This window comes from Corvus moneduloides, chromosome 10 (assembly GCF_009650955.1).
Source record: "Corvus moneduloides isolate bCorMon1 chromosome 10, bCorMon1.pri, whole genome shotgun sequence".
Lineage (NCBI taxonomy): Eukaryota > Metazoa > Chordata > Aves > Passeriformes > Corvidae > Corvus > Corvus moneduloides.
In genome coordinates this window covers 13064721-13089491 of record NC_045485.1, presented here as the reverse complement: position 1 = coordinate 13089491, position 24771 = coordinate 13064721, and the positions used below count along the sequence as shown (strand labels likewise).

Here is a 24771-nt window from a genome sequence, read left to right as displayed (position 1 = left end):
CTGCCAGCTTTTCCTAGGGGCAGCAAGAATAATAAGAATGGCTGCAACTGGCTTTTGTTACTGCTGGAAGCTGTGGAAGCTCACCAAGCATGGTAAGACCAAGGCAGTCAGACTGCAATAGCATTGCTCAACAAGTGATTAAAATACACTAGGGAAAACGTGGAAAAATATACTCTTAAATGGAAATGAAAATTAAGTAAATATCATTGTAAGTATATGGTATGTGGATACCACTAAGAGAAGGCTGTAAGCGAGTGAGGATAGCACACCATCCTGCTCAAAAAAAGTATAGGATTAAAGCTTTGTTCTGTTTTGAGCTCACTGCTTATTAATAAAGAGTGGATGGTAACTGAGGAGATGAAGAGACTGTATTGTGAGATACCACAGAGCACGGCATGTGTGATGTTCCTTCTGAAGCCGTAATAACCATTTGATTTCTGACCCTGAGGTGAATTTTGTGTACTCATATGCATGAAGGAGGTGAAAGGATGTGCACTGAGCTATGCCCTTCTTTCCAAACTGTGTTTTCAGAAGAGATATAATTGAGGCATAAATAAAATAACAAAGAAGGCTTTTGTAGACATATATTATTATTTCAAACTACCAACAGTTGTCTTTGCACTAGCTGGTATTTTAGAGTCCTGAATTTTAAATGGCACAGCTCTCCTTTACCACCTCCTGTAAAAAACACTCAATAGGGAATACATCTTAAGGGAAAATTCTAGAAACCAGATCTGTTCCAGGACTGTTCCAGAAACAGTCCTAGGAGCTTTGAGTTCCTTGCTCATCTCCTATTTGTCCCATGACATCTCTGAAAATAAAGAATACAGCTCTAAACCTGACATTTAGCAGTAGGTGTGTCCCCAGAATTGAGGGCCTAGGGCACGGCAGTTGCTTGAACTCTCCGCTGTTACGTGGGATGCCGAAAGGCCGCCCCCTGCTGCTTTCCGTTCAGAGGAATGGGAAACCTATGGATAAATCACCACCTGCAGCGCGTGCTACGGACACCGTAAGCAGCTCTCACGGGCGCTCTGTAATTACACAGGTGTTCCTCTAACATTACACGATCAGATGGCTCCATCATGTCCCTTTCTTTCTCTGGATAATGTTTCTGTAGGTGTCGGGAGCACTGAACTCTCCCCGTGTTCAATCAGTTGTGCCTTCGTGCAGTACAACCATCACTTCCCGATGCTCCTGGAGCTGGCACTCTTCTCATACGAGAGGTTGTCTTCTGCTGCTTCTTCAGTGCTGTAATAATGTTTTGTGTTGTGAGCTATCCAAACCCATGGTGATTGCTGTCAGTAAGCATCTACACCTTCCTTCTGTTAGAGATTTCAGGCACTGCTGTTAGAAAGGTGCAGCTGGCTTTGTTCTCTTCAACAGAAGCTTTTTTGCTAGCATTTAGTGTAGCTGAGGTGTGATGTGAGACCAAGTATCAATGCATCCTTTCTGCATCTGAGGGATCTCTGTACTGAAAAGGAGAGCAGCTGGGTGGTATGATGCAATGCCAACTCTTTCAAAATTAAACGGAGAGCACAGTTATCAGGTGGGAGAACCACCGTAGTAGCAAATTGTTAGTTTGTTCCTAGATGTGGTTCAGAAAAATACATTCTACCAGAAAATGTTTCTGCCTTTCTCATTGTACTCTCCTTCTTCTCAGGATCACAGTCTATAATAAGCAGTGAATTTATGAATACTAAAAACTTGAAATTTCCTAAAGATTCTTAATAAAAATGGCTGATTTTTTTTTTTTCCCTTTGCAAAAACCAAGCCTCTGTGCCATTTTACAATCTAATACTTTAGATTTTCTCCATTTCTCCTGGTTTTGTTTTGGCAAGCCTTTATTCAAACAAGAAACTGGTGAGGTCTCTTGATGACATAGAGGGTATCAAATCTCACCCTGAGAAGCTGGTGTTTATTCTGAAGTGGTCTAAATATTGTTCGTTAAAAAAATCTACAAAATCTGCCTTTTTTTTTTTTTTTCTATATTTCTTAATAAAGGAAACAAGATTGAGGATCTGTTCTTCAGTTAACCTTTTCCTGTCAAAGTTTAAAATAAGTTTAGATTCAACAGCAAGGCTGCTAATTAATGCCTGCTTTTTTTACCTAAATTTGGACTAAATCAAGGTGACTTTTATGCTTTAAAGGCTTCCTTCTTTGTGCCTGAAAGATCATTCCTGTAAACAAAAATTGTGAGCCAATTTTGAAATTACCTTTACTTCTGCTGTTTACGGGATCCTCAAACCTTCTTTACTTCAGAAAGCATGCAAAGGTTATAAAACTGTGCTTTGGGAGCACCTGTAGCCATGAGCACTTAACCCTCCCTCCACAGTCACCTGGCAGTGGCTGTGGGAGCTGTACTGGGGCCTAGACGGGGAAGGAAGGGTTTGTGGAAGCCACTGCTTTAGATACCTGTTAGTTTGTGCAACCTGCAGTTGTATTTCTTTTCAAGTTAACAATGAGGGAATATCTCCTGCTGTGCAGAGCCCAGGACTCTTAAATGGCCTTTCACATCTCTTCCTGAAGGTTAGTCCCTTGCTTTCTTTGTACATCACTCAGCAACAGATTTTTGGCCCTTTGCAGATTAATCTGCATATTTCAGAGCATGTAAATGGATCTAAATTAAGTTGCAGATAATAACATGCATATCCCATGCTTTGAATGTCCTGGAAAGGACTTTAGAAACATCAGACTATGTAGAACATATTTTTCTGCATTTATTTCTTGCATTGGTGTAAAAAGACAGGGATTTTGAGAGCTGGATGAATATGACAATAGCAGAGCATAATTTTAAATTGATAAATGAGAAGAACAAACCATGGTAACATAATGCCCCCTATGGTTTGTAAGGCAGTATGTACAACAGCTTTAAGGGCAATGCTTCCCTACATACCTTCTCTTAGAATCAGAATTATATGTTGTGCTCCTCAGCTAGAGAGGAAAAAATACCTGATTGGATTTTATTAATAAATAGGTCAGATACTGTTAATTCAGACGCTTTAAATCTCCTCCTTCTTTTTGGAGATTCAAAGCAATTGGATCAAAAGTGGTTTTGAATGATGTAGAAGCAGCTGAACTTACTGCACTCATTCGGCAGCCAGCCAGGGTGGGAAAGCATCCCGGGGGAAGGCAGGACCGGCCCGGAGTGAAGCTCTCTGTAATTGAGGGAACGGCCGCTTGATGGCAACATCCTACCGCGCATGGGGACCGGTGCCAGGGGGACCGCGGAGCCGGGGACACGCACGGTCACAGGACACGGCATGGCTTCTCCAGAACGGCTGCACGTAAGGCTCTCATCCGCCGGGTGCTGTGTGTGTCTGGACGGAATGTCCGCTCACGAATTCCCTTGTTGGACGGTTTCGTTTAGCATGTTGGGGGTCCTTCAGGAAGCCGGCCCTTTCCAACAGGGTGGGCAGAACATGTTTGCAGAGTGGGGAGTCACCCCAGCAGTAAGTTGTGCAGGAGGTAACGTTTAAATAATGATAGGACATTTTGCTGATAAATTAGTGCTCGTTTTTTGTCCTGCTACCCCATGTCCCATTTAAAGGCAAGCCTTCCCTCTTGTTCCCTCCTTCCCTTTATGGTCTCATGGTGCCAGTGAGGGCAGAAGCAGCATCTCAGACCTGGGAGAGAAGCAAACCTGCCCGTTCAAGCACTGTGGGGGGAGAGCAGTGCCCGGCCAGGCAGCCCTGCCCTGCACCTGCCGGGGATGCCCAGGGAGCTGCATGCAGGGCAGTGAAGTGATCCAAGACCGAAACTGGATTAAATTAATTATGCCCACCTCTGAGCTGTGGATTGGGAAACACCCTAGGACTGGTTCTCTTTCAGTTCCCACAGAGCTCACAAATTCACTTTTAAGCCTTCCCAGTGAGAAAAGAAACGGCTGATCCTTGTATGGTGGTGGGCTCAGGGGAGACCCACAGGTGCCTAGCAGTGCACATGTAAAGTGAGAAGAAAATACGTGAGGGCTGTTGCACGTCTCCAAGGAGCCCTGAAGAAAATGTGTACAAGCTAGGTATTCAAACAAGTTGGCTTTGTGTCACATGGTGGAGGAGATATCTCCCAGGCCCAATGTTTGAAGATCGTGTCTTGGATCGTTTTGTGTTTCAAGCCTTAATAACCTCAATTACGCATTTCTATTTCAGTAATTACTGAAAAAGTCATGGTTATCATATATTTATGTCTTTGCAATCTGGGTGCTGGGTGGGAGGGGAAAATACAGAGGCAAAGTGAGAGTCACCGGCAATAACTGTTGCATGTTGTCAGAACATAATGAAAATTACTTTGGTCTTCTGCTTTTAAGATGGACTCCTGCTAGTAAAGTGTAGGCAGACTGATTAAAGAGTAAGTACAATTAGAACTCTGGAAAACCCCAGACATTTCATTTCACTGACATTTTAGGATAATATGATGATAGTAATATATAATAATGTAATGATTATTATTATAATAAGCCTCTTGCTACCTTTCAGGTGCTGCCAAGTGCATACCTGGAGCAGGGAATGCCTCTTCCTCACTTCTGCAACAGTCATTTATGTGTTGGGGCTGGGACTGAAAATACATGTCACAGGTAAAATTGCCACAGCTAAGGTGGGACAAATGGTTGGTATTTCAGCTACTGGTCCATGGGCATATATACAGTTAAAATTTAAAATCCATGAAAAGACATAATCACAAGGTTTGTGAAAAATGAGGCAGTTTTCCTTCTCTTAATGATGGGGATCTCAAATGAGTTGAGTTGTCAATGGGAGAGCAAGAGGTTATATACTTTTCCATAATCTATAAAGCTTCTTCAGAATCATGTCATTAGCTTTCCTGGGGCAGAGCACAGCAGAGCTAATAATGCAATTATGGTTCATGTAGTTAAAGTATGCTATTGATATTTTTTTTTTTCCCAGGAGGCCTTAATTTCTGGCAGTTCTAATCATCTTCATTGTACAGCTGTATGGATTCCATGTTTCACTCTGAGGGAAATAAAATTGCAAATAAATACCATCTTTCCTGATGTCTCTGTAAATGCCAGATTTAGTAACCATTAACCAAATGTTGGAGTCTATAAAATGTAATGTATAGTTCTGTGTGTATATATATGTATAGAGAGAGAGAGGCCACATTCACATACCAGTCACCAGAACATAACCAGAGCAAACTATTATGCTGGAATAAACAAGAGTAGAATTTCCTCTAATATTTCATTATTCTCATTTCTTGCTGCTGTAATTAATTACATTTTCTGGTTTTGGCATGCTAGGTCTCTCTCTGTCTTTCTACTGTATTCAAGCTGTAAGTATTAGAGTAAAATAGTATAATTACCACATAAAAATGGTGTGTGTGTGTTTAGCAGGAGGGAGATTCTTCTTTTAACTTCCCATTCTTTTGAAAAAATCTGGAACTTGGAGTTCTGTATCTTTACCTGATACACAATGAGAGCTGGCAAGCATAGGTTAATTAAGATGTTATTTATTCTATTATTAAGCATTAATTTAGTACTCCCATTAATGAAAAATCACTTAAAAAATTCTATCTGTGCCAATCCCCACTACAGCAAAAATATCAATCCTGAGATGTTGAAACCCGAATTAAAAAACATAAAATATGAAATAAGGATGTTGCCTGCTTCTGTGGTCTCAGTCTTCCATGATGAAGGTTCTTCTGAGAGGATAGATTATTAGAGCAATGAATCTCTGAAGGGACTGCCCTGTTTTCTTTTGTGGGGGGGGAAAGTTTCTCTGAACTTCTATATTTCTTCTGAGTAAACTACCAAAGACATTACAAAGCCTTTAGAAAAGACACATGATAAAGCGATGATAAGGCTTGTTAATAATTTTGCTGACATTCATCCTTCTTTAACATGCCTGGGACATAAACAGTAGGAAATAAACACAGAGAATAATTGCTATTAGGTGCACGAAGAAAAAACAAAGGTATGAGAGGGACATGCTAATTAGGCTTCCTTGATGGACCACATGGAGATGAAAAGGAGATGAAAATAAAAGCAGACAAAGCTGAAGTATTTAGACAGCATTGCAAGAAATTGTTGTCTGTGACAATGAACTCTCCATGATCTTAAAGTCTTTAGAGACGATATCTATCATTTTCCTGCATACATCAGAGGCAGGGTAGCACCAGGGTTTCACTTTGGGGTCCCATGGGATATCCAACAGTACTGATCAATCCTAAGGGAGCTGGGACAGGGAGACAGCTGGACCAACTTCCCACCAGACTGTCTTACTATGGAAATAGAGCAGCTCCTGCCATTCCCCTCTCTGTGCTGGCTGGAGGAGAGAGGAACTGTGCAGCCATCAGCTGGCAGACATGTTAGGGAAGTTCACATGGCTTTTCCACGTCAATGCATATTTTTAAGTTGTTCAACTCTTTCTAAAAACTCTATTCTTGGTAATTGTTTTTCTGTTACGTAATAACTGTTTTGGCTTCTATGCTTCAGTAAAGCATTGAAAATACTCAGCCTGGGAGTTTGAAATACGTAAGCAAAATGCTGTCAAGACATACTAATTAGAAAAATTGTGCACACACAACCTCCTAGTGTTCACTTTTGCTCTCATTTGTTTTACAGATGGTGCTAGGTCAAAGAAGCAGCCTGTCTTTGCAGGACAAGCAGTTCTGAAGTTCCGAGCATCTCTACATTTTCATCTATGCAGAAGTTTTCTCCTTAGCCTTTTTTGCTTACCTAAGCCATTGGTGATTTGCTTACGGTTTCCTCTCCTCTTTTACTTCGTATAACAGGAAACATGCAAAGTGCTTTGCTGGAATCAAAAGTACAAATTTGTTGCTTTTGGAATCAAGAACAAATGGAAAAACTTGTGGGGTTTTTTTTTTTTCTTTTTGTTCTTTGCCAGTAACTGACCTGTGATACAGGAAGAGAGGAATATAAAATAAACTTGGAAAAAAGAATTAGGTTTCCACATCTGCTTTAAGCAGACTAATGCATGAACATGTCTATAAAAATGAGTGCTGGGACCAGTAGGACCAGTAGGAAAGTGGCCACTCAGTGACCACTGAATGGTCCAGGCAAACTGAGGCACAAAATGCCTGCTGTGCAGCTTAGTGTCCTGGATGAGTTCCTAGGATTTTATTTGACCCAGTTGGGATGCTAATGGATAACTCTTATTATATGGTTTTTCTGGAAAACCACAGAGGGTAAGGATTGTAATAAATTCCATGAGTTACCCCTATTGGTTATCAGTAGAAAATAATACGAAAAATAAAATTACCTGGAATTCTGCAAGAACTACTTTTTTTAGTGGGCCACTACCACCCCTTCAGTAGGTAGAATGTCCTAAATGCAGTAAATGAAAAACCAAAAAATTTTCAAATTAAAAGAAAACACTAATAGTTGTGCTGTACTATTGGGTAGAATTTCAAACCATTGATACTAAATGTAGAAAACAAATTGGATTGAGATTCTTAATTCCTTTTATTATTTTTTTAGGGGATGAAAAGCTTTATCAGAACTAAGCTCATCTAAAACTTATTATTCTTTCAGTATGCTAATTAATAGAGCAAGATCATGGATTTGTTAATTAAAATAAGATACCTCAGGGAAACTGAAATTAATTTTGCTGTCCTAATAGAGTTACCATTACGCCATTAAATCTTATGGATGTCTTACCCATTTCTCTTCTTTTCCTTTTCTCAACAAGTAAAAAAATGTTTTATTTAGTTTGAATTTAGAATCAGAATATTGAATGGTGACTTTCTGAAAAAAGTGGAGAAGATCAACCAATAATCTTGGAATAGCTTGGTTTTCCAAAAATGCTAGAATGCAGCCTTCATGTGAGTGTCAGGACTGATCACCTCATGTGCTCTGAATGAGCACAAAACTGTTCACTTTTGGATCACCAGGTCTGAGCTGCTCTGTGTAACTTGTTAACAGTCACTTCAGCAGCCTGCTAGAATAACCTGGTAGTGTTGGCTTATATTCTCCAGAGCTAGAACTAGCAAAACTCAGCTGCTGGGCAGGCATTGTAATGATTGCTAAAGATATATTGCACCTTAAATGGAATGTCTTCCACAGATGGAAGGTGGTATCTGACAGCAGATCCTGTGGTGCACTGGGTATGTCCGTGTTGGTGATTTAGTTCATACAGAGTATTTTAGGGGAATCTCCTGGTCATCCCTACCTGCAGTGCTTGAGAGTAGTTTTGGCTCAGTCCTGCAGTGTGCAGACTGATTCCTGCTAGTGGGACCAAATTGGAAGATAAGCTCCAGGAGTACACCAAAAGGTGTTCAGCTGAAGAGCCACCCAAGAGCCGAAGCAAAGCCCAGAGGCACCAAGCACAGTGAGCCCTGGGTGTCTCCTCTTTGTGCAGGGTTGCTGCTGCTGTGCTGTGCTCTTGGTTAACAAGGGTAGAGTTTGGGTTGACCAGATCTCACCTGGACCTGCCTTGGCAGGAGCTCATACTGCTGGCCTGAGAGTTGATGCCAACCTTGATTTCAAAGTTAGTCATTTTTCCAGAAGGAAAAGCACCTGGAATATCCTCAGTGTTTTCCGATACTCTGACTTTTCAGTACTCTTGCTTCCAATTTAGTTTCAGAGGAGAGAAAGGGAGAAGGAGGGGTAAATGTCAGAGAAGTACTAGTTTTTCTTCTACAACAAAGCACAATTCTTCTAATTTTGCTTGATGAATTTTCAAGGCCATCAAAGAAATTCTCCATAATCACCAAGAGTGTTAATTGCAATTTGTATCCAAGACTTCTGTCATTCAATGTACTAGAAGACAAAAATAATCTTACTAATATACCAGTGTATACTGTCTACTTTATTATTTTATTATAGGCTTAAATATGTGAAATTTAGTTAGAGACAAGCACTAAATCTAATTTTTAGGGACTGCTGAGCACTTGCAGTTTGGTTAGTCCTGTAAAAGCTTCTGACTTCCCAGGAAGAATGTCTGCTGTTTGCTTTCAGCCTGTGAAGTGTTCAGAGGCATTGGTTACATGTAAGGACAGGCAGGATGCAGTTCTGTTACTGTTCAGTCTGTGTTTAATCAGCAAACAGAATTTGAGGTGTTTTGTGAATTTCAGTTGAACTCAGCAGATGGTTTCAAGTAAAAATAACAACAGGTGAAATTAATTTCAACCTCTCAAAATAGATTAATGACAGTTTACTAAACTAAGCAGAAAAGTATCCTAAAATATCTTTGTTTCCAATACACACTTAAATCAAGTAAACTCTGTGCCTCTAGTGTGCTCTTGCTACAGACCTATAAAGTTATTCTTTCTCACACTCAAACTCAATTAATATTAAAGGATAGTTATCTGGACCAGAATAGATCTTCAGGATAGATTCACCTTCAGGATAAATGTAAAAAGATTCCCTGAGAGTGTTCATTATTTACAACAAAATCACTTGGAAGTGAGAGACCAGTTTGAAAATTTCGCCATGACCAGTGACGAGTTTTGGTACAGGTTTTGGCGCAAGACATACTCAGGTCTTCTATGCTGCTCCTTCCTGGCCTTATTTTTTGCTTAAATCGCATGGTCTGCTTACATAAATCAGTCTCTTGATGGCCACACTTCCTCTACTTGCATTCTAAAACCGCTTTATGTGATTAAAGTCTAAATATTTGGTTCTGGTGTTGAATTCAGATTTTGGACTGATTGCTTTGTGCAGCTGTTTCAGAACTGGTAGGAAACCAGAACATGCATGAGCTTAGTGACAGTGCCAAAGCCCTTTGAAGGTTGTGTTTTCATAAGAACAAGATTTTAGAGAGTATTAAAAAAACCAAAATCTCAATGCAACAGAAACCCACCTCCAAAAAAAACCCCTGACAAAACCAAAAACCAAACACATCTGTTCCCCCAAAACCTCCCAAACAGACAAACCCCATGCCAAGACTTTCTTTTTTTCTCTGTGTCACGATTTGGTATGGAACCTGCTTTATGAATTTCCAGTGGATGGTTGTATTTTGCTGACATCTATATTTAGTTTCTGATCCACATCAATACTTGCTGGGGGTAGCACTAAAACTTTTGATACATATTCAGTACCATGTGCCACCTCTAAACACAAATGCTTGAAAGGTTTCTTTCCTTACACAATCGCTTTAAGATTGCTATTTTGATCCCATTTCTCCCAGTTGAGTTAAATGCAAAATAAAGATCAGGTTGCTGGAGAGTTGTTCTGTTAAAGATTGCGTTTTGCTGTTAATTGGTGCACGACAGACGCCTTGTGTAACAGCTACCTGACAGTGCTACCTCAGGAGGCAGATCCGCAGCGTGTGCGCTCCGTGCGCTGCCGGCGCCGGGACCTGCCTGCGGAATTCCAGCGTGATTGCAGATGTCCTTGGAGGGGAGGAGTTCCTGGAGGCACCAGCTGAAGCAAGACGCCTCACAAACAAAAGTTCAAGGTGAGAACCCTACTAGATGCGGCTGATTTAAGAAATTGGTTATTTTTTTTTTCTGTCCAGTGCAGAAAGCAGTACTGGGTAAAATAATGTAACTTGGGGCTTGTAATTGCACGGGGTCACACTCTGATAGTTACGATCATGCTCAGCATTTCTCCCTGTGCTAAAGGGAAGATAAGGGAAGAAAGAAGGCTATAATATTTCCTATTTTTTTAAAAAAAAATTTGCAATAACAATGTGTTTTAATGCTGGTCACAATTGATATTTTGAGGAAAGGAAATTTAGAATGGAAACTGATTGGTGATGACCCCTCTCAGCAGCAGGGAAGCTCAGGCTTTGCCTAGTGATGTTCAGGTGCATTTCCTGATGCTTGTGTACTGCTCTTAGGCTGCTGCTGGATGGCACAGGGTGCCCCTGGCTGCCTGTAGCTCATGAAGGGCCGGTGGGGAGGAGCTGAGCTCTCTTGCCTGAACTTGTGGAGATTGTGGGGACAAGGGGAGGGGCAGTTTCTTCTTACCTAGAGGAGTCCGTAGTGATACAGTGGGGAAAGGGGAGTGTCATCTTCTCCCTGCTGAGTACAAGGACAAATACCTCACACCGGGTTTGTGGAGCAGTTTTCTGAGCAGCAGGGAGCAGGACGAGAAATCAAACAGCTTTTCCTAATACTTTGAAATTTGTTACTGTCTCCTGTTTTTCTCTGAAGCTGTTTTTTGTGAAACCATTGCCATATTCCTGCTGTGCTGCCTGTAGAAAATGGAAGAGTGATTAGGCTCCAGAGAAACAGCATCTATTCTGAGCCATATGACATTTTTACTCTCTTGATCCACCTGGTTGACTATTACTACAAGCTTTCTGGAGGAAGATCTGTGTTCTGTTTCTGTGCTGGGGACAAGGGTGTCTTAGTCCATGGATAAGTTTCCTACAGGCTGCAGTAATTTATGTAATAACCATTAACTGCAGTGGTGTTTGTACATCAGCTCAGCAGGGATGGATCTCTGGGCTTTTGTGGAAACGGTAGTTATAGAAAAGATGCAATTTTTCTTTGAGGATAAAAGGAAGGTGTTAGATGTATAAGCTCCTCCAGCCAAGTGCTGCTTGCCCTGATCTGAATAGGCTCATTGATTTTGATGGATCCATGCTAACTTGTGCCTTCTAAGGATTTGCCCATCAATTTTTATCAGCTTTACAGCATAGGATGGAGCAAGAATATTTTAGAGGTAGCAGGAATATATGTATGTAGACTCAATTTCTTTTTCCCTTTTTTCCCCCTTTTTTTTGTTTTGCTTTTCTTTTTAATAGCTGTGAATATGTTTCAGATGCCCAGCATATTTATGCTGAGGAAGGCAGTGTGCTCTATTTTAGTGCTCAGACTCTGACTGGTAGAGTCAGTGTAGGCAGTGATATCCCTCCCCTGAGCCTTCTTCAAGGGGCAGAGGCAGCGAATTCAGTGTCTTGGTGAAATTCTCCTTTGGGTGCTGCTGCTCTGCTTCCTGGAGGCCCTAAAATAGGGTTAGAAGTAGCAGCACACACTTCTTTAAATGTTTGTCCTCCTTTCTTGAGTATTCTTCCTGTGCTTATTTAAAGGGCACCAAAGAATGGCCGTCTTTGTGCCTGAATAAATATGATTAAGTCTTCTGTACCTGATGTCCTAGTGAGAATGCTTTTAATCATGGCAGGAGCCAATTTAGACCAATATATGAGTATTTATTTAAAAACAAAAAAAAAAAAGCAGCACACCAAAAATTCAGATTAAAGAAATTATTAAATACGTGATTTTACTTGTAAGGACTTGTGCCAGTGCAAGACTATTGTTTGCAAATCCTTCAGAAATCTACTGATATAATCTACTCAAATTATTGCTTTGGAATAAAACAATAGGAATGGGGTAAAAGGAGACATTGTAAAAGATGTGGAAATTTGTGGAAAAAAAAGAAAAGAACATAAAATGTACTTAAAGCCAAGTTGTATATCTTTCTGTTACTTATTTACTGCAATTGTGCAAATAATGTCAGAAAAATTACTTCTTTGGGGCAGAACTATTTCAGGGAAATGTTTATTTCATGAGTGGCAGGAAAATGAAACCTGGCTCCTGCAGAGAGGGGAACCTTCCCATGCTGCCAGGACAGCTCTTGGCTGGAGCCTGTGCCAGGGCAGCAGCAGCAGCTCCCAGCACAGCCACGGCTGCAGGAGGGACTGGCCCCTGCTAGAGGCACAAGTGCAGCACAGGCTCTGCCTGAGTCCTCCTCTGAGTCAGCAAATGAACCACTTGGACTTCTCAAAAAATGCTTTTTAAATGTTTGAAATGTCTTCTTTCAGCATTTAATTTTTTAGTGTGTTTTGTCTGTTTGAGGCACTTTTCTTAATGTATTATGATTGTTTTATTCATTGACAGAATTATTGGGACTTTTTTTTCCCCTTTAATTTTCTGGGAGGTAAAATAAGCCTTTATTCATTTTCAGAGGTAAACGAGTGTCATCTCATCTGAACTTTCATCTGTAATTTTTAAAGATAGGTTTATTATATTTATCCAGAGCTTTCCCTGTATTTTTTCTTCTTTTTTTAGGCTTTGTGCCTGCTCTTGGGGTTATAACCTGTGCTCCAAAGAAGCCCATCCTTGACAGGAAGAAAGGAAGCAAAAACTTGTGGTCATTCTTAATTGTTATTTCCAGTTATGTCAAACTTCCTCCTAATCCAGAGGGGTTTGTTCAGTACCCATTGTTCAGTTACCAAAATTTTTGCCTCTCTCACTTCTCTGGTTGTTTCCAGGTGTGAGCACAGCAGGGTCTGGCTCCTAGGTTGGCCTGTGCTTGCCACTGCACCCAAGGAGTTCTCAGGTAGGTAGTGATAAAGTCCTGGGAAATTTCACATAGCCAAATCCATAAGTAGAGCTGAAGCTCTTGCATTTGCTACTATAGTCTCTGAAAATCAGTTTCCATATAATTTGGGCGTTTTTTTGGGATGGGTTTTCTGTATTCTTCCTTCTGAGAATCCTCATCAGCATCTTCCTGAGCTGTAAATTCTGGAATTTAATCTGCTCCACCATGCTTCTGCAGACAGATTCAAACCAGTGGAACTTGCAGTAGCAGAGAGGACAGAAAATGGTGCCCAGCACCTCCTTCTGCTCTGCTGGGCTCTGTGCATAGGCTTTGCCATTCTTGCAGCCATGCATCACAGCTGCCTGCAGATCACATCTGCCTGATGATCTCCGCAGCAACTTGGGCACTCAAGGCGGGAATATGAGCTGGTAAGTCAAGGTTACTCTCCCTCCTTCTCCTTGTCTTTTCCTCCCAGTGCAGTGGGGATAATTATATGTGTCACGGTTTTGGACAGTGCTTGTCTAGAGCAAAGCACTGCCAGACTGTTTTAATTCTCCAAATCCAGTTCAAACACCTCTCGTGGTTCAGCAGGACCCTGCGTGGATGTGAGTGTTGGGGGGGCATAGTGGTGGGGGAATGTACAGGATGATTTTCTGGGGTTAGGTATAGGCATGACATCCCTTGGAGGACATCCCTTGCCTGATGTTACATGGATGGAATACAGTGAGAAATCCAAGGCAGCTTTTTCTGCTTTGTGCACAGAAAATGTTGTTTGGGGTCAGCAGTAGGGAAATCATAGAGTCATAGAGCAGCCTGGGTTGGAAGGGGCCTTAAAGATGATCTATTTCCAACCCCCCTGACTTGGACAGGGACACCTTTTCCTAGACCGGGTGCTCCATCCACCCTGGCTTTAAACACTTCTAGGGATGGGCCATCCACATCTCCATTAGCTCCTCTGTCTTTACTGGATACCCTGAAGAAGTGGCAACTCAAACACTGAACTGAAAAGACAGAACCTTTGTACTCCCAGAATAAATACATACCTTATAAAGCAGGATTTTAGGTTTAATGAGTTCATTTAGCCAGTGGGTACATTTCAGCTTTGTCTCTCCGCGCTGGCAAAACTCTTTTCCCTCTTTCCATTGATGCACACTCTGGCCCTGGATCGGCGTTGCCCGGGTCTGCGGCAGCCTCTCCCCCTGTGGCCCGGCTCAGCCAGTGCAGCGCTCCGCGCCGTGAGGACCGCGCCGCACCTCCCGTGCTCTGGGAGCTGATCGCGAGTAGACAGACACCTTCTGAAGTTCTGTGCATGCTGTGCGCTTTTTTTATTTGCTGCAACAAGAAAAGCCTTTTCTTTTAACCTGGCTTCCTTTGAAGAAGTAACTCAGGAAGCTTCATGGCCTCTCAAGGTAAGTGCATCTCTAGTCTGTGTTTTTAGATCATGTTTACAGAAAACTAGAGTCTTGTGCATTTCCAGCAATCAGCAGTTGGCTGGAATGAGTGTTTCAGGCTAAAACCACATCAGTCAAAGCACAGTAGTTTTGTCTCCCTTTAATTTTTCAGCATCCAAGAGGCTCCTAAGGAGACTAAAATCTATACTAGGATGAATATTTGAAGAAAATATGTTATAAAATGTTAGCCTCTGCATTCAGTCAGAAAATTTAATGCTTGTATCTTTGTGTTTAAACCTGTCTCTACAGAATGCCTGGGAAGGGTGGATACTGAGCCAAGGGTACCACTATTTTTGGACACTTCTTCCCTATTCCACTTTGAAAATACTACTTCAGCAAATGCTTTTCACATTCAAAACTGGCCAGAGACCTGATAACCGCATATGAAAAATAATACTTGAAGAATAACTGAGTTCAATCAGATTAGTCCTGTCTGGGTGCATCTTTGTCATGTACTGACTTTAGCAGTAGCCAGTTGAGTACTCAGAGCTATGGGCAAGCATGCAACATGTAATCTAATCAGCCAGTTAATTTTGTCCAGGTTTTCAAATACTTAAACTGAGCAGAAGGATACAACTAGCTTTTTCTCTTTAACATGAGTGCAACTCCACAGAGGTCATTCTGTTGGCATGTGCAGAGGCAGGTGTTGGCCCAGGCAGTTTCAGCAACGTCTGTCTAGGTTTGCCAAATGTTTATCCCTCTTTTTTGCCCTCAAAATACTCAAGGAATTCTGCATTTAGAGCACTAAAAGGTACACAGGAGCAAGCAGGTTTTAGAGCATTTTTGTACTCTGAGAATATAGGGGTTTTAAAAAAAATTTTGCTTAGCTTTAGCCATATAAAAGAAATCTAGTTTTGCCTATTTTTGATGTATATCAGTTAGGAGAAACAGTTAAATAGTAATGGTATGGAATATGGGTTTTAGTGTGAAGAAACGAGACAGTACACCTCTTTTAGGAACATGTAACTCTACAAATTATGTTTGTACAGAATACTCACTGTATCATATGGTAACTTTTAAGATTTTCCATACTAGTAATGAAATGGGAATCATCCACAAAAATAGACAAAGTGTCAGACTAGCTCAAATTGTCATTAATATTTAATGTATTTGCTGTTTGATTTTTGTATAGCTTAAAATTTGACAGGTAGAACTGCAATTTGTTGTCTTTTTTTCTCTTTATTATTCAAGAATAACGCTAACACTTGGCTACTTCGTGGCATTTCATGTAACAACAAGAGTTACGGCAGGAACAGAACCCTGTGAGGTAAAATGATGCAGAAGAGCAGATAAAATATTTATTACCCAGTTATACATTTTTAAAAGCCAGCAGCAAATTCAAAGGGGTTGCTTCTTCCTGTGGTCTCAGACTTTGAAAGAAAGCAGTGGCTGCAAAGATAAATTAAGATGAAAATGTGATTGAGTGATGAATCTTTCACAGTGAGTTCAAATAATACTAAAAGATCTCATTTAAACCCACAACAGTAAAAGAGAGAGTCAGACTTAGAGCCAAAATTCCTTCTGGACCTCAAACCCCATTGTGCCTAAGTATTGTCACACATGAGATAAAAACAATCAGTTTGGGGACTGCTTTCCTGCTGAATCACAGGAGCTCAGCTCAGTACAAGGATTTGCCATTTATATGGGGAGAGCTTCAGTTTGCTCCTCCTTGTTCCTGCAGAACCAGTGTTGCTGAAGGCTGAGGAACAATGTGCCTGGAAAAACCAGTAGGAGTTTTTTGGAAAACCGATGGTTAAGGTGGTCACTGTGCTCTGGGAGACAGTGCCTGTGCCTGTGGAGGGGTGTGGATGTACAGGTGCCTGTGGTAGTAAATGCTCTTGTTACCTTCACAGCACCGGCCAGGGTGCTGATTACCATCACTGTGTGCTAAAGGACTTGTTTGTGACAGCAAACCAGGAAACACAGCACAATGATATCTGATCTATTCACTAAGATAATAATAAGCCACTATAAGAGGCTGTGTAGACTTTGATATCAGGGTTGTAACATCCATCTTGGGGAATCTGAGCTCCCTGGAAAAGTTATCTCTAATTAGAGAAATTATGGGTGCCTTCAGGATGCTGGAAAGCATCTTGCTGTGAGCCAGCCCTCAGCAGCTCAGGGCACACAGGGCAGGTCACAGGGAGCAGGGCTGGGCAACCTGTGCTGAGGGGCTTCTGGCCACCCTGTGTGTGAGTCCAGGCCAGCTCCAACCTTGTCACACAGGCTCTGTGCTCACCAGCTGTCAGAGCAGATCAGGTGCCCTCCAAGACCACATCTCCTCATTTAGCTTCATCTGCGGTGATTCCTCTTTGCGTATTCTGAGGCAGCTTTATAATCAGCGTGCTCCACGTGTGGGACCATCAGGAGATTCCTTTTGGGTCCTCACTCCTGACCTGAACCGAAGTACTGATACAGTCACATGAAGAATGATGTTATTCCAGCTTTGATCCAAGAAGCTTGCTGCTCTTTTGTCCTGATATTTCTGGCGTTTTTTCTGTTTTTTTCTTCTGCAGAATCTCAGGGACAAGCCAAACCAATCTTGAAGGATTACCTGCCTGGTTCTTCTGACATTCCTCAACAGAATATGCCTGTTGAACCAACAAGTCTCTGGAAGCAAACGTCACACACTCATAACTTGCCACCTGGTCTGGAGTACCTGAACCAGGTCCTGAACCTTTCTGAATGTTAGAATTGTTATGTTTTCCTTTTACATTGCTTTGATACCCTGGAGGATGAGGTTTGGGTTTTTCTCCTTGGGGGAGGGGTAGTTTGAGGTGGGGAGGCTTTTTTGTTGTTTGATATTACTATGAAATAAGGAACATAAGAGAAACAAGCTTTTTCTTCATTGCTACCATTCACTTTATAGAAATTAGATTAACCTAAGTCCAAGTGGCTACAAACTTGAGTTAACTCTGTGTGGGGAAGAAAGTGCTAATGCCTGAGAGAGGAAGGTGCTTGGAAATGGAAGCAGAGAAGTAGGTCATAGGTGGGGAAGAAAAATGAACTCTTAAGTCATCTCCAGCCTACTGCTAAAGATGTGGCTGTTCCTTTTGCTCTGTGAAACCTCTCAGCTCCTGGAGCTCAGAGCACTGCTTGTCTGCAACTCTGCTCCAGAAGTTTCATCTTTCCCTGAACATTTTTAGCAGGGGGTCACTCGCTGCTCTTGCTTTGACACTGACTGAGGTTTGCATTTTACATGTGGCTGGATTGTGCCACTCTTGCATGCTGAGTAAGGTGTCGCACATTCTGCCTGGTATGGGTGGGGACAGAATCAGGCCCCCAGCGTAGTCAGATCTCTGCTGTGTTTGCATTTTGGTGATGCTGGGCAATGTTTACTTCACTCAAGATGGGTATTTTAGGCATACATTATTTCTGGTAGTTTTGTACAGAAGCAGAAATGGAGCGTATTTTATATTTGGAGCTAAGTTACCTAGATACCTAATGAAATGGGGAGACTGTTCAGAAACAGTCTTTCATGTGGAGTGATGATTTTCATTTCAAGATGCTCAAACACAAAATTATAGGTGTTGTCAATTACATGAGCGTTCGCTTACAGACTGTGGAAGCTACATTTTTTAGTCTAAAAGTGATTGTGATAGTAAGTACTTGGCAGGTTACGTATTCAGGCTCCTGTATGAACGTGAATTACACCTCAGATTTATGCAGACTATGTGGGCAAGCAAATACTATCACTCCATTTTATGGAAGCTTTGCATCTGACATTAAGACAAAAGAACAGGTCACTTTCAGAGCTGTAAGTGGAACTGAAGACCTCATTCATGCGTGTTCTTGGCCTGTGCTGCAGCCTTGCTAATTATTCTCAATTTTCTCTGCTCTGAAAAGTGGGAAGCATGTGTGCAGTGCTGATTGTTGGCGTGTACCCACAGCTCGAGTTTCTGTGCATTGCAGAACGTTTTGGTGTGTGATGCTGAAGCCACACTGGCTGTGTGACTAATGAAACAGGCCCCTACAGGATAGGTGGGAACATAAAGGAGATCCCACCAGCAGGGAGAGGGCTGCCTGCAGAATGTATGTGGGATTCACAGCTGCTGGGGTAATCCCTTGGGATTTATCCTCATGGACTAAGAGATTTTCGTGTAATTAAATGCTCAAGTGAAGATGTTTCTAGCAGAGCTTGGAATTATTTATGCCACTGGGAAGACTTCTGGAAGATTGTGCGTCATTCTAGTGCTGTGTGTAATGGAGGAAGGTGGGTCCAAACTGGAACAGGCACAGAGAGGTGCTACTGGAAGGGTATGGGGAATAGAGACCCTCCTTTAAAACAGGACTCCATCTGTTTCGTCTGTAGACTAAAAACAATACAATTGGAGAGGAAACCATGGCTGAGTGCCTAGGAGAGTAAACTGTGGGAAAGAGATATATTTAATTTATAGAATGACATTACTGGAAGAAAGATTTTATAGAGAATGGTTGTGAATAAATACAGAATAACAAATAGAAATTACATTCTCCAGCAGGAGTGGGCAAGATAACTGGATAGATTTGAGAAAGCTGATTATATTTCTCAGTAAGACCATGATATGTTTGAAATAAGGATCCAAATTTAGTCAGTCTCAGAGACATCCCTACAATTTTACTCTAAATAGAAACCCAGGGATTGGATAAGAGGAAAGGAAAATATGTTTGCTGTAGGTAAAGGCTAGGTAGAAATATTTCACTCTGCAGACCCACACCCAGAGTCAGTTCAGGTGAAGGAATGATTCCAATCAGCTGCTTGAGGTGCACCAGAGAAGGGCAGAAAACTGCTTCTGCCTCAGCAAGCACAAGCCATGTTTTCTGTCTATCACTCTTTAAATAACTTTCTATGAAAAAAGTTACCTAAACCTCATTATTATCTTCTAGATTACAGCCATAACTCAAAGAATTGTTCAACATCCATAACAAAAATTGAAGGAACCTTTTCCCACAGCAAGAATAGACAGGTGAAACCTTGGAGAAGAATTGTCTGAGTAGCTCAGCTGCATGTTGTGCCACCATTCAGGTTTAACCACTTTTGTAAAAAACTTCTGCATTTAGAATTGGTTAGACTGATCAGATATAAATTTGATGCCAACAGAACTGAATACTGAGAATTAGCTGTGTGTAAGGAATTTTAACATATCTGAGCTCAAGAGGACCAGACCCTTGTTAAACCAAAGGGCTTTGAGTGCTTTCAAATCCAAGTGCAGAATTCCCTCAATCCACAAATGCCCCAGTAAAAATGCATCAGAATAACTGCCTTGCAGAAACCAGTGAAAGGCAAAGCAAGGATAACAAGTGGTACTGCTGTGTTGTCTCTACATTGTTTACATATTGTGCACAGCAAACCAAGACACAGACCAAAATCACTCAAAGCTTTTAACAATTCGGGCCCATTAATTTTCTTTTCTCTGTGAAAGTCTACATGAGGCAAAGAAATCCATATTAAAATCAATACTAAAATATTAAAATAGCCCTACCATCTTTAACTTGTTTATTCTCTTTCCATCAGCAGAGCCCTCCCCATGAGCTCCAAGAGCTCTCTCACGAGACCCCAACAACAAACAGCAAAGAGTTTTGGGAGAATATTTTTACATCTAAATATTTATTATTATTTCAATTACTGGCATACACATTTCAGAGATTAATGAAAGGGATGAAGAAGTTCCTCTTTTTACCAGCTTTTCTTTGCAGCCTGAACTAGCTGCAGGAGCTGACTAGAAGTGACAAATGGCTGCAACAGTTTGAATACATACCAGGCGAGATTTATCAATTTTAAAATATCCAGGCACTGGAGAGCTGTGACATGCTGGTCTCAGAAGGTTGCTGTGTGCTTTGTGTCTGCAGCTGTGAGTAATGGCCACACCCTGTGCCAGGCATTTGCCCATCAGGAAAAGAGATTGGTAAAGCCTAAAACTGTCACATAAAACAAGCATAAAAAGTCACATAAAACTGAAAGGTAGTCTGAAATTAAGTCTTGCTGGTTTTATAATGCTAACAACTGTTCTCCAAGAAAGAATAATGTCAGAGAGATGATAAGCACAGCAAAGCTGGGTATCATGGCAAGCAGTTTTTCTCCTGCATTTTTAACCAGCTCATGGGAGAAGATAGTTTCAGCCACCTGAAGGTTTTGCTCTTGCTTTGCTCATTCTGGTACCCTGGCATGACCATTTGCCAGATTTAGGGTGAAGGGGTCTTGTTCCTGAGATCAGAGTGTTAAAGCTGGTGTGTGCTGTCGTTGGCATCCCCTTACTGCCTTGCTGGGCTGCTCCAGCAGGGCCCTTTGGGATGTGGCCACTGTACATTTTGAGCTTGAGCCAAGGCTCACTCACTCCTGCACTGCCATGGTGCCCAGCACCAACCTTGTATCTGGGGTAAGGGGCTTCCCCTCTGCCAAAGAGGAGCAACAGGAGCAAGAAGTGAATTCTGCTGCTTGCACACAGCTTTCTGTTGCTGTTGTCTTCTTATTCCCCCAGTGAAGATTATTTTTCATTAAACATGTGGGTGAATTACATGGCCACAGCACAGTAATGTCACATTCCTCAGCCATAATTTCAGAGAGAAGTCTGAAGTGTGACTTGAGCAAGCCTTCAGGCACCCAGCCTGTGCACCTCTGGAAGGAAAGAAATCTTAGTAACAGGAAGGTGAGCAATAAAAATAGACAGATGACCACTGGCAGCCCCAGACCTATCCAAGACCCACCATCTTGTTTTTTTTTTTTTTTAAACAGCTGGACCAGATAATTATTCATCAGCAAGTGGAGCTTCTGGAAGGTATGATGCAATCCTTGTCACCCTTTAACAGTGCTGGTACATGGGTGTCTCCAAAAGGCATCCAAGTCTTGCCCGCAGCTCACTGAAGTCACTGTGAACCCTCCTGCTGCCCTTGTGTCAGGCTGTTCTGTAGTGATAGTGTGGGGAAGACTCACTTTATTGTTTGCCAGTTCTACAGCAAACCACTGCGGGGTGAGTAATCTCTACAACAGTCTTAAATTCTCTCCCTCAGACAACTCCCTCTCATCTTTACAATCCATGGAAAAATTTTTTGCCTTTAACAATAACTAACATACTATGAGAAACAAAGCAAATAGAGAAAGGAAGGTCAGAAAACAGAAAATGAAGCAAAAGGTTTTCTAATTACTTAGTTTCTCAGAATTGCAAAGTACTGAACAGTTATTAAGTTCTGCCAGTTAAACATTGTCAAATGTATTTCTCCCATTCAAAATGGTTTTGGCCTGATTCTCAAATGATCTGCTGGGTGAAAGCTTTCTCATTGAAGTGGATCAGTCTCAGGATGTTACTTTTCACAGATGATGAAGTAAGAAAAGCCCCAAACAAAAACTCAGGATCTGAATTCTCTTTTGTGATATGTACTTTAGTGTACAGCAAATCAAAGTGTGAATTAATTCCTTCAAGATAAAGACCTTGCACTATTATTTCCTTATACTTGTATATTTTCTTTGTGTTGCTACTTCAAAACAATTTTTTAAACAATCTTTCTCATAGACATTTAGAATAAATGCTCATATATGTATATATCCACTAACATTATACTAAGGTAGTAAAAAACATTATATAAGTTAATGTTCTACTTGTTTTGCTTTATTAGCCATACTCGGCACAGAGACCTCCAGCAAATATGAGATAAAAAACCATTTGGGACAAAGAGTTTACTTTGCAGTAGAAGAGAACGGCTGCTTTGACCGCCAGCTGTGCTCGCCTATAAGGTCTTTCACCATAAGGATTGTGGATAACACGGGACGGGAGGTGATCCGAGTCATCAGACCCTTGAGGTGCAACAGCTGCTGGTTCCCCTGCTTCCTGCAGGAGGTGAGGAAATCCCAAATGCCTTTTGTCCCAGCATCTCGCTGTGCAGCTCCTCAAGGGTGGCAGGAAGGAGTTCAGTTCATAAATGAGTTCTGTTCCCAGTGTACCTCCTCCCTTCCATGGGACCTGGCTTTGCTGACATCCCACACAAAGCTTTGGTGTCTGATGATGTCTCTCCAGTCTAACACCCAAAACACTGCCTGCCCTGACACAGAGAGAGATCACGCACTGGGCTTCAGGAGGGTGAAGGATGGAAACTCCCTGGAGGCCACTGGGGTGAGTGGGTGTGGCTGGGAAGCCGCTCTCTAAGGAAGCTGAGGCTTCACTCTGTATATCTGCCTCTTCAGGGCCATATATCTCTGGGAAATTGCAGAACATGGATGTAAGCTGCTTGGAGTGAAAAATGCAGATCCCATATAGCATCAGGTCTTACCCTCCGTGTTTTTTGACTCTCCTTCACTCAGATATCTTTCTTGTGTTACAAAAACGTTTTACAGGTTAGCTCATCCACTTACCTTCCTAGCACTGCATCAGGATTTTTAAAGAGAAGGTCCTTTGGTAGTACAGCTACTTAAAAAAGCTTATAGGATACTCTCTGAATACAGTAACAGTTTTTTTCCCAGTTTAAGAGATTTTATAGTCTTATATCGTATGTAAGATTTTGGCTTCTGGTGCGGCTTTTGAGCTTCATATTGTCCACTATATTTAAAAACACCATTAGACAGTTTTGCAATATCCAGTTCCATGTTTGGTAACATGGTGTGTTACTGTATTTGGTAAAGAAATATTTTGTCATTATATAAACAATACTCTATCATGGAAAAATAAGTTAATATAAAATCAGCTAAACACATTTTTTGTTGTTGTTTTCTTTTGTTTGCTAGTTAGAAGTTCAGTCCCCACCAGGTACAATAGCTGGGTACGTTGTACAGAACTGGGACCCTTTTCTGCCAAAGTTTACTATACAGAATCAAAGTAAAGAAGATGTACTAAAAGTAATTGGCCCGTGTGCAACCTGTGGCTGTTTTGATGATGTTGACTTTGAGGTATGTTTTGTACAAGTGTTAACAATTTAAAGGTTTTACTACTTGGAATAAATTTCTCAGGTGAGAGGGAGAGTGGGAGATACTTGAAGAAACCCTGAACAGAGTTTCTGATGTGAACAAAGTGCTTTGCCTTAGTCAAGAATCATAAAGGAATTTTTGGGTTTATCAACTCATTATCCAAATCAGAAGACTCCAGTGCATACTGTCTGAAATTTCAGTATACTCTGAAAAACAATGCAGGTGGCTATCTTCTCTCTGCATAATGGAGAGGATATCTGTCCCCTGAGGGGACAGTGGTCCACAGCAGTGTGGCTAGGAGAGTATAAAAAACATGAGACAGGAAAAAACCCACAGCACTGTGAAAGAAAGACAAAACTGGCATAAACTTTCACAATTGCTTTCTCTCACTTTTTGTCAGCTCTAAAGATGCTGATGTTTCCAAACTTGAGACCCTTTCTTGTGTGCCACTCGTAAAGGGTTTTGACACTAATAGAACATTGCAGCAATAAGAATAAAAGGAGAACCTGACAACTATAGCATACTCTGCATGTCAGGACAGAGTCATTAATTCTGTGGAGATGTCATCAGTGTGCACTTGATTTGTTTACATCTATGTCTGTTCCTGTTTTTTCTTCGTGCAGGTAAAAGCTCTCAATGAGATGACAACGATTGGCAAAATTTCCAAGTATTGGTCTGGATTTGTCAACAACATCTTTACCAACACTGCCAACTTTGGGATCCAGGTTCCTGTAGATCTTGATGTGAGGATCAAGGCAGTAATGATTGGTGCTTGTTTCCTCATTGTAAGTGTGCAAGGTGGAGAGGCAGACCCATAGAGACCTGCAGACCAGGGCCAAAGGGGCTCTTGCTGTCAGCTGAGAGCTACAAAATGCAAGTGCAGTGGAAAGCTAAACCCAATATCTAAAAGATAAATTAACTGAAAAACTTTTAATTTTTATGTTTTTGATTTTAAAAAAAGTGTTTAAATTTTTGTTTATTAAACAGTTTAGGTAATATTACACATGCAGTTCAGTATTTTGTATGTCAGGATCAAACCTCAACATATTTGTCAAACCTTCCAAACTCCCCCAAACCCCTTATCACGTTTGAGCAAGTGTATGAACCAAAAAAAAAAGTTATGTTGTTTCTAATGGTAATTTCAAACCAATTCAATAGTTCTGTTGAGTATTGCATGTAAGACCTTCAGGTCATATAAAAATTCCTACAAAAATTCTCTCATGAAGATAATCGTAAGAATTATATGAGAAGGAGAATAGTCAGTG

The 24771-nt window shown here is 41.2% G+C and overlaps 1 protein-coding gene across 8 annotated transcripts in view; it reads left to right on the top strand.

Annotated features, from left to right (window-relative positions):
• The window catches only part of LOC116448782 (phospholipid scramblase family member 5-like), a 75578-nt gene that overhangs the window by 46817 nt on the left and 3990 nt on the right, over nucleotides 1-24771 (top strand). For 3 of the 8 annotated variants that reach the window (XM_032119713.1, XM_032119716.1, XM_032119715.1), the window contains exons 2-10: nucleotides 4473-4570; nucleotides 6575-10370; nucleotides 13134-13201; nucleotides 13421-14592; nucleotides 17151-17302; nucleotides 21347-21389; nucleotides 22225-22445; nucleotides 23327-23488; nucleotides 24130-24291. In XM_032119713.1, coding sequence (XP_031975604.1) covers nucleotides 14580-14592; nucleotides 17151-17302; nucleotides 21347-21389; nucleotides 22225-22445; nucleotides 23327-23488; nucleotides 24130-24291 — 753 coding nt within the window. In that variant the 5' untranslated portion in view covers nucleotides 4473-4570; nucleotides 6575-10370; nucleotides 13134-13201; nucleotides 13421-14579. Of the gene's footprint in view, nucleotides 1-3097; nucleotides 3285-4472; nucleotides 4571-6574; nucleotides 10371-13133; nucleotides 13202-13420; nucleotides 14593-17150; nucleotides 17303-21092; nucleotides 21261-21346; nucleotides 21390-22224; nucleotides 22446-23326; nucleotides 23489-24129; nucleotides 24292-24771 lie in introns of those variants that run through there. The other 5 variants (XM_032119710.1, XM_032119711.1, XM_032119709.1 and 2 more) reach the window with 5 other exon arrangements.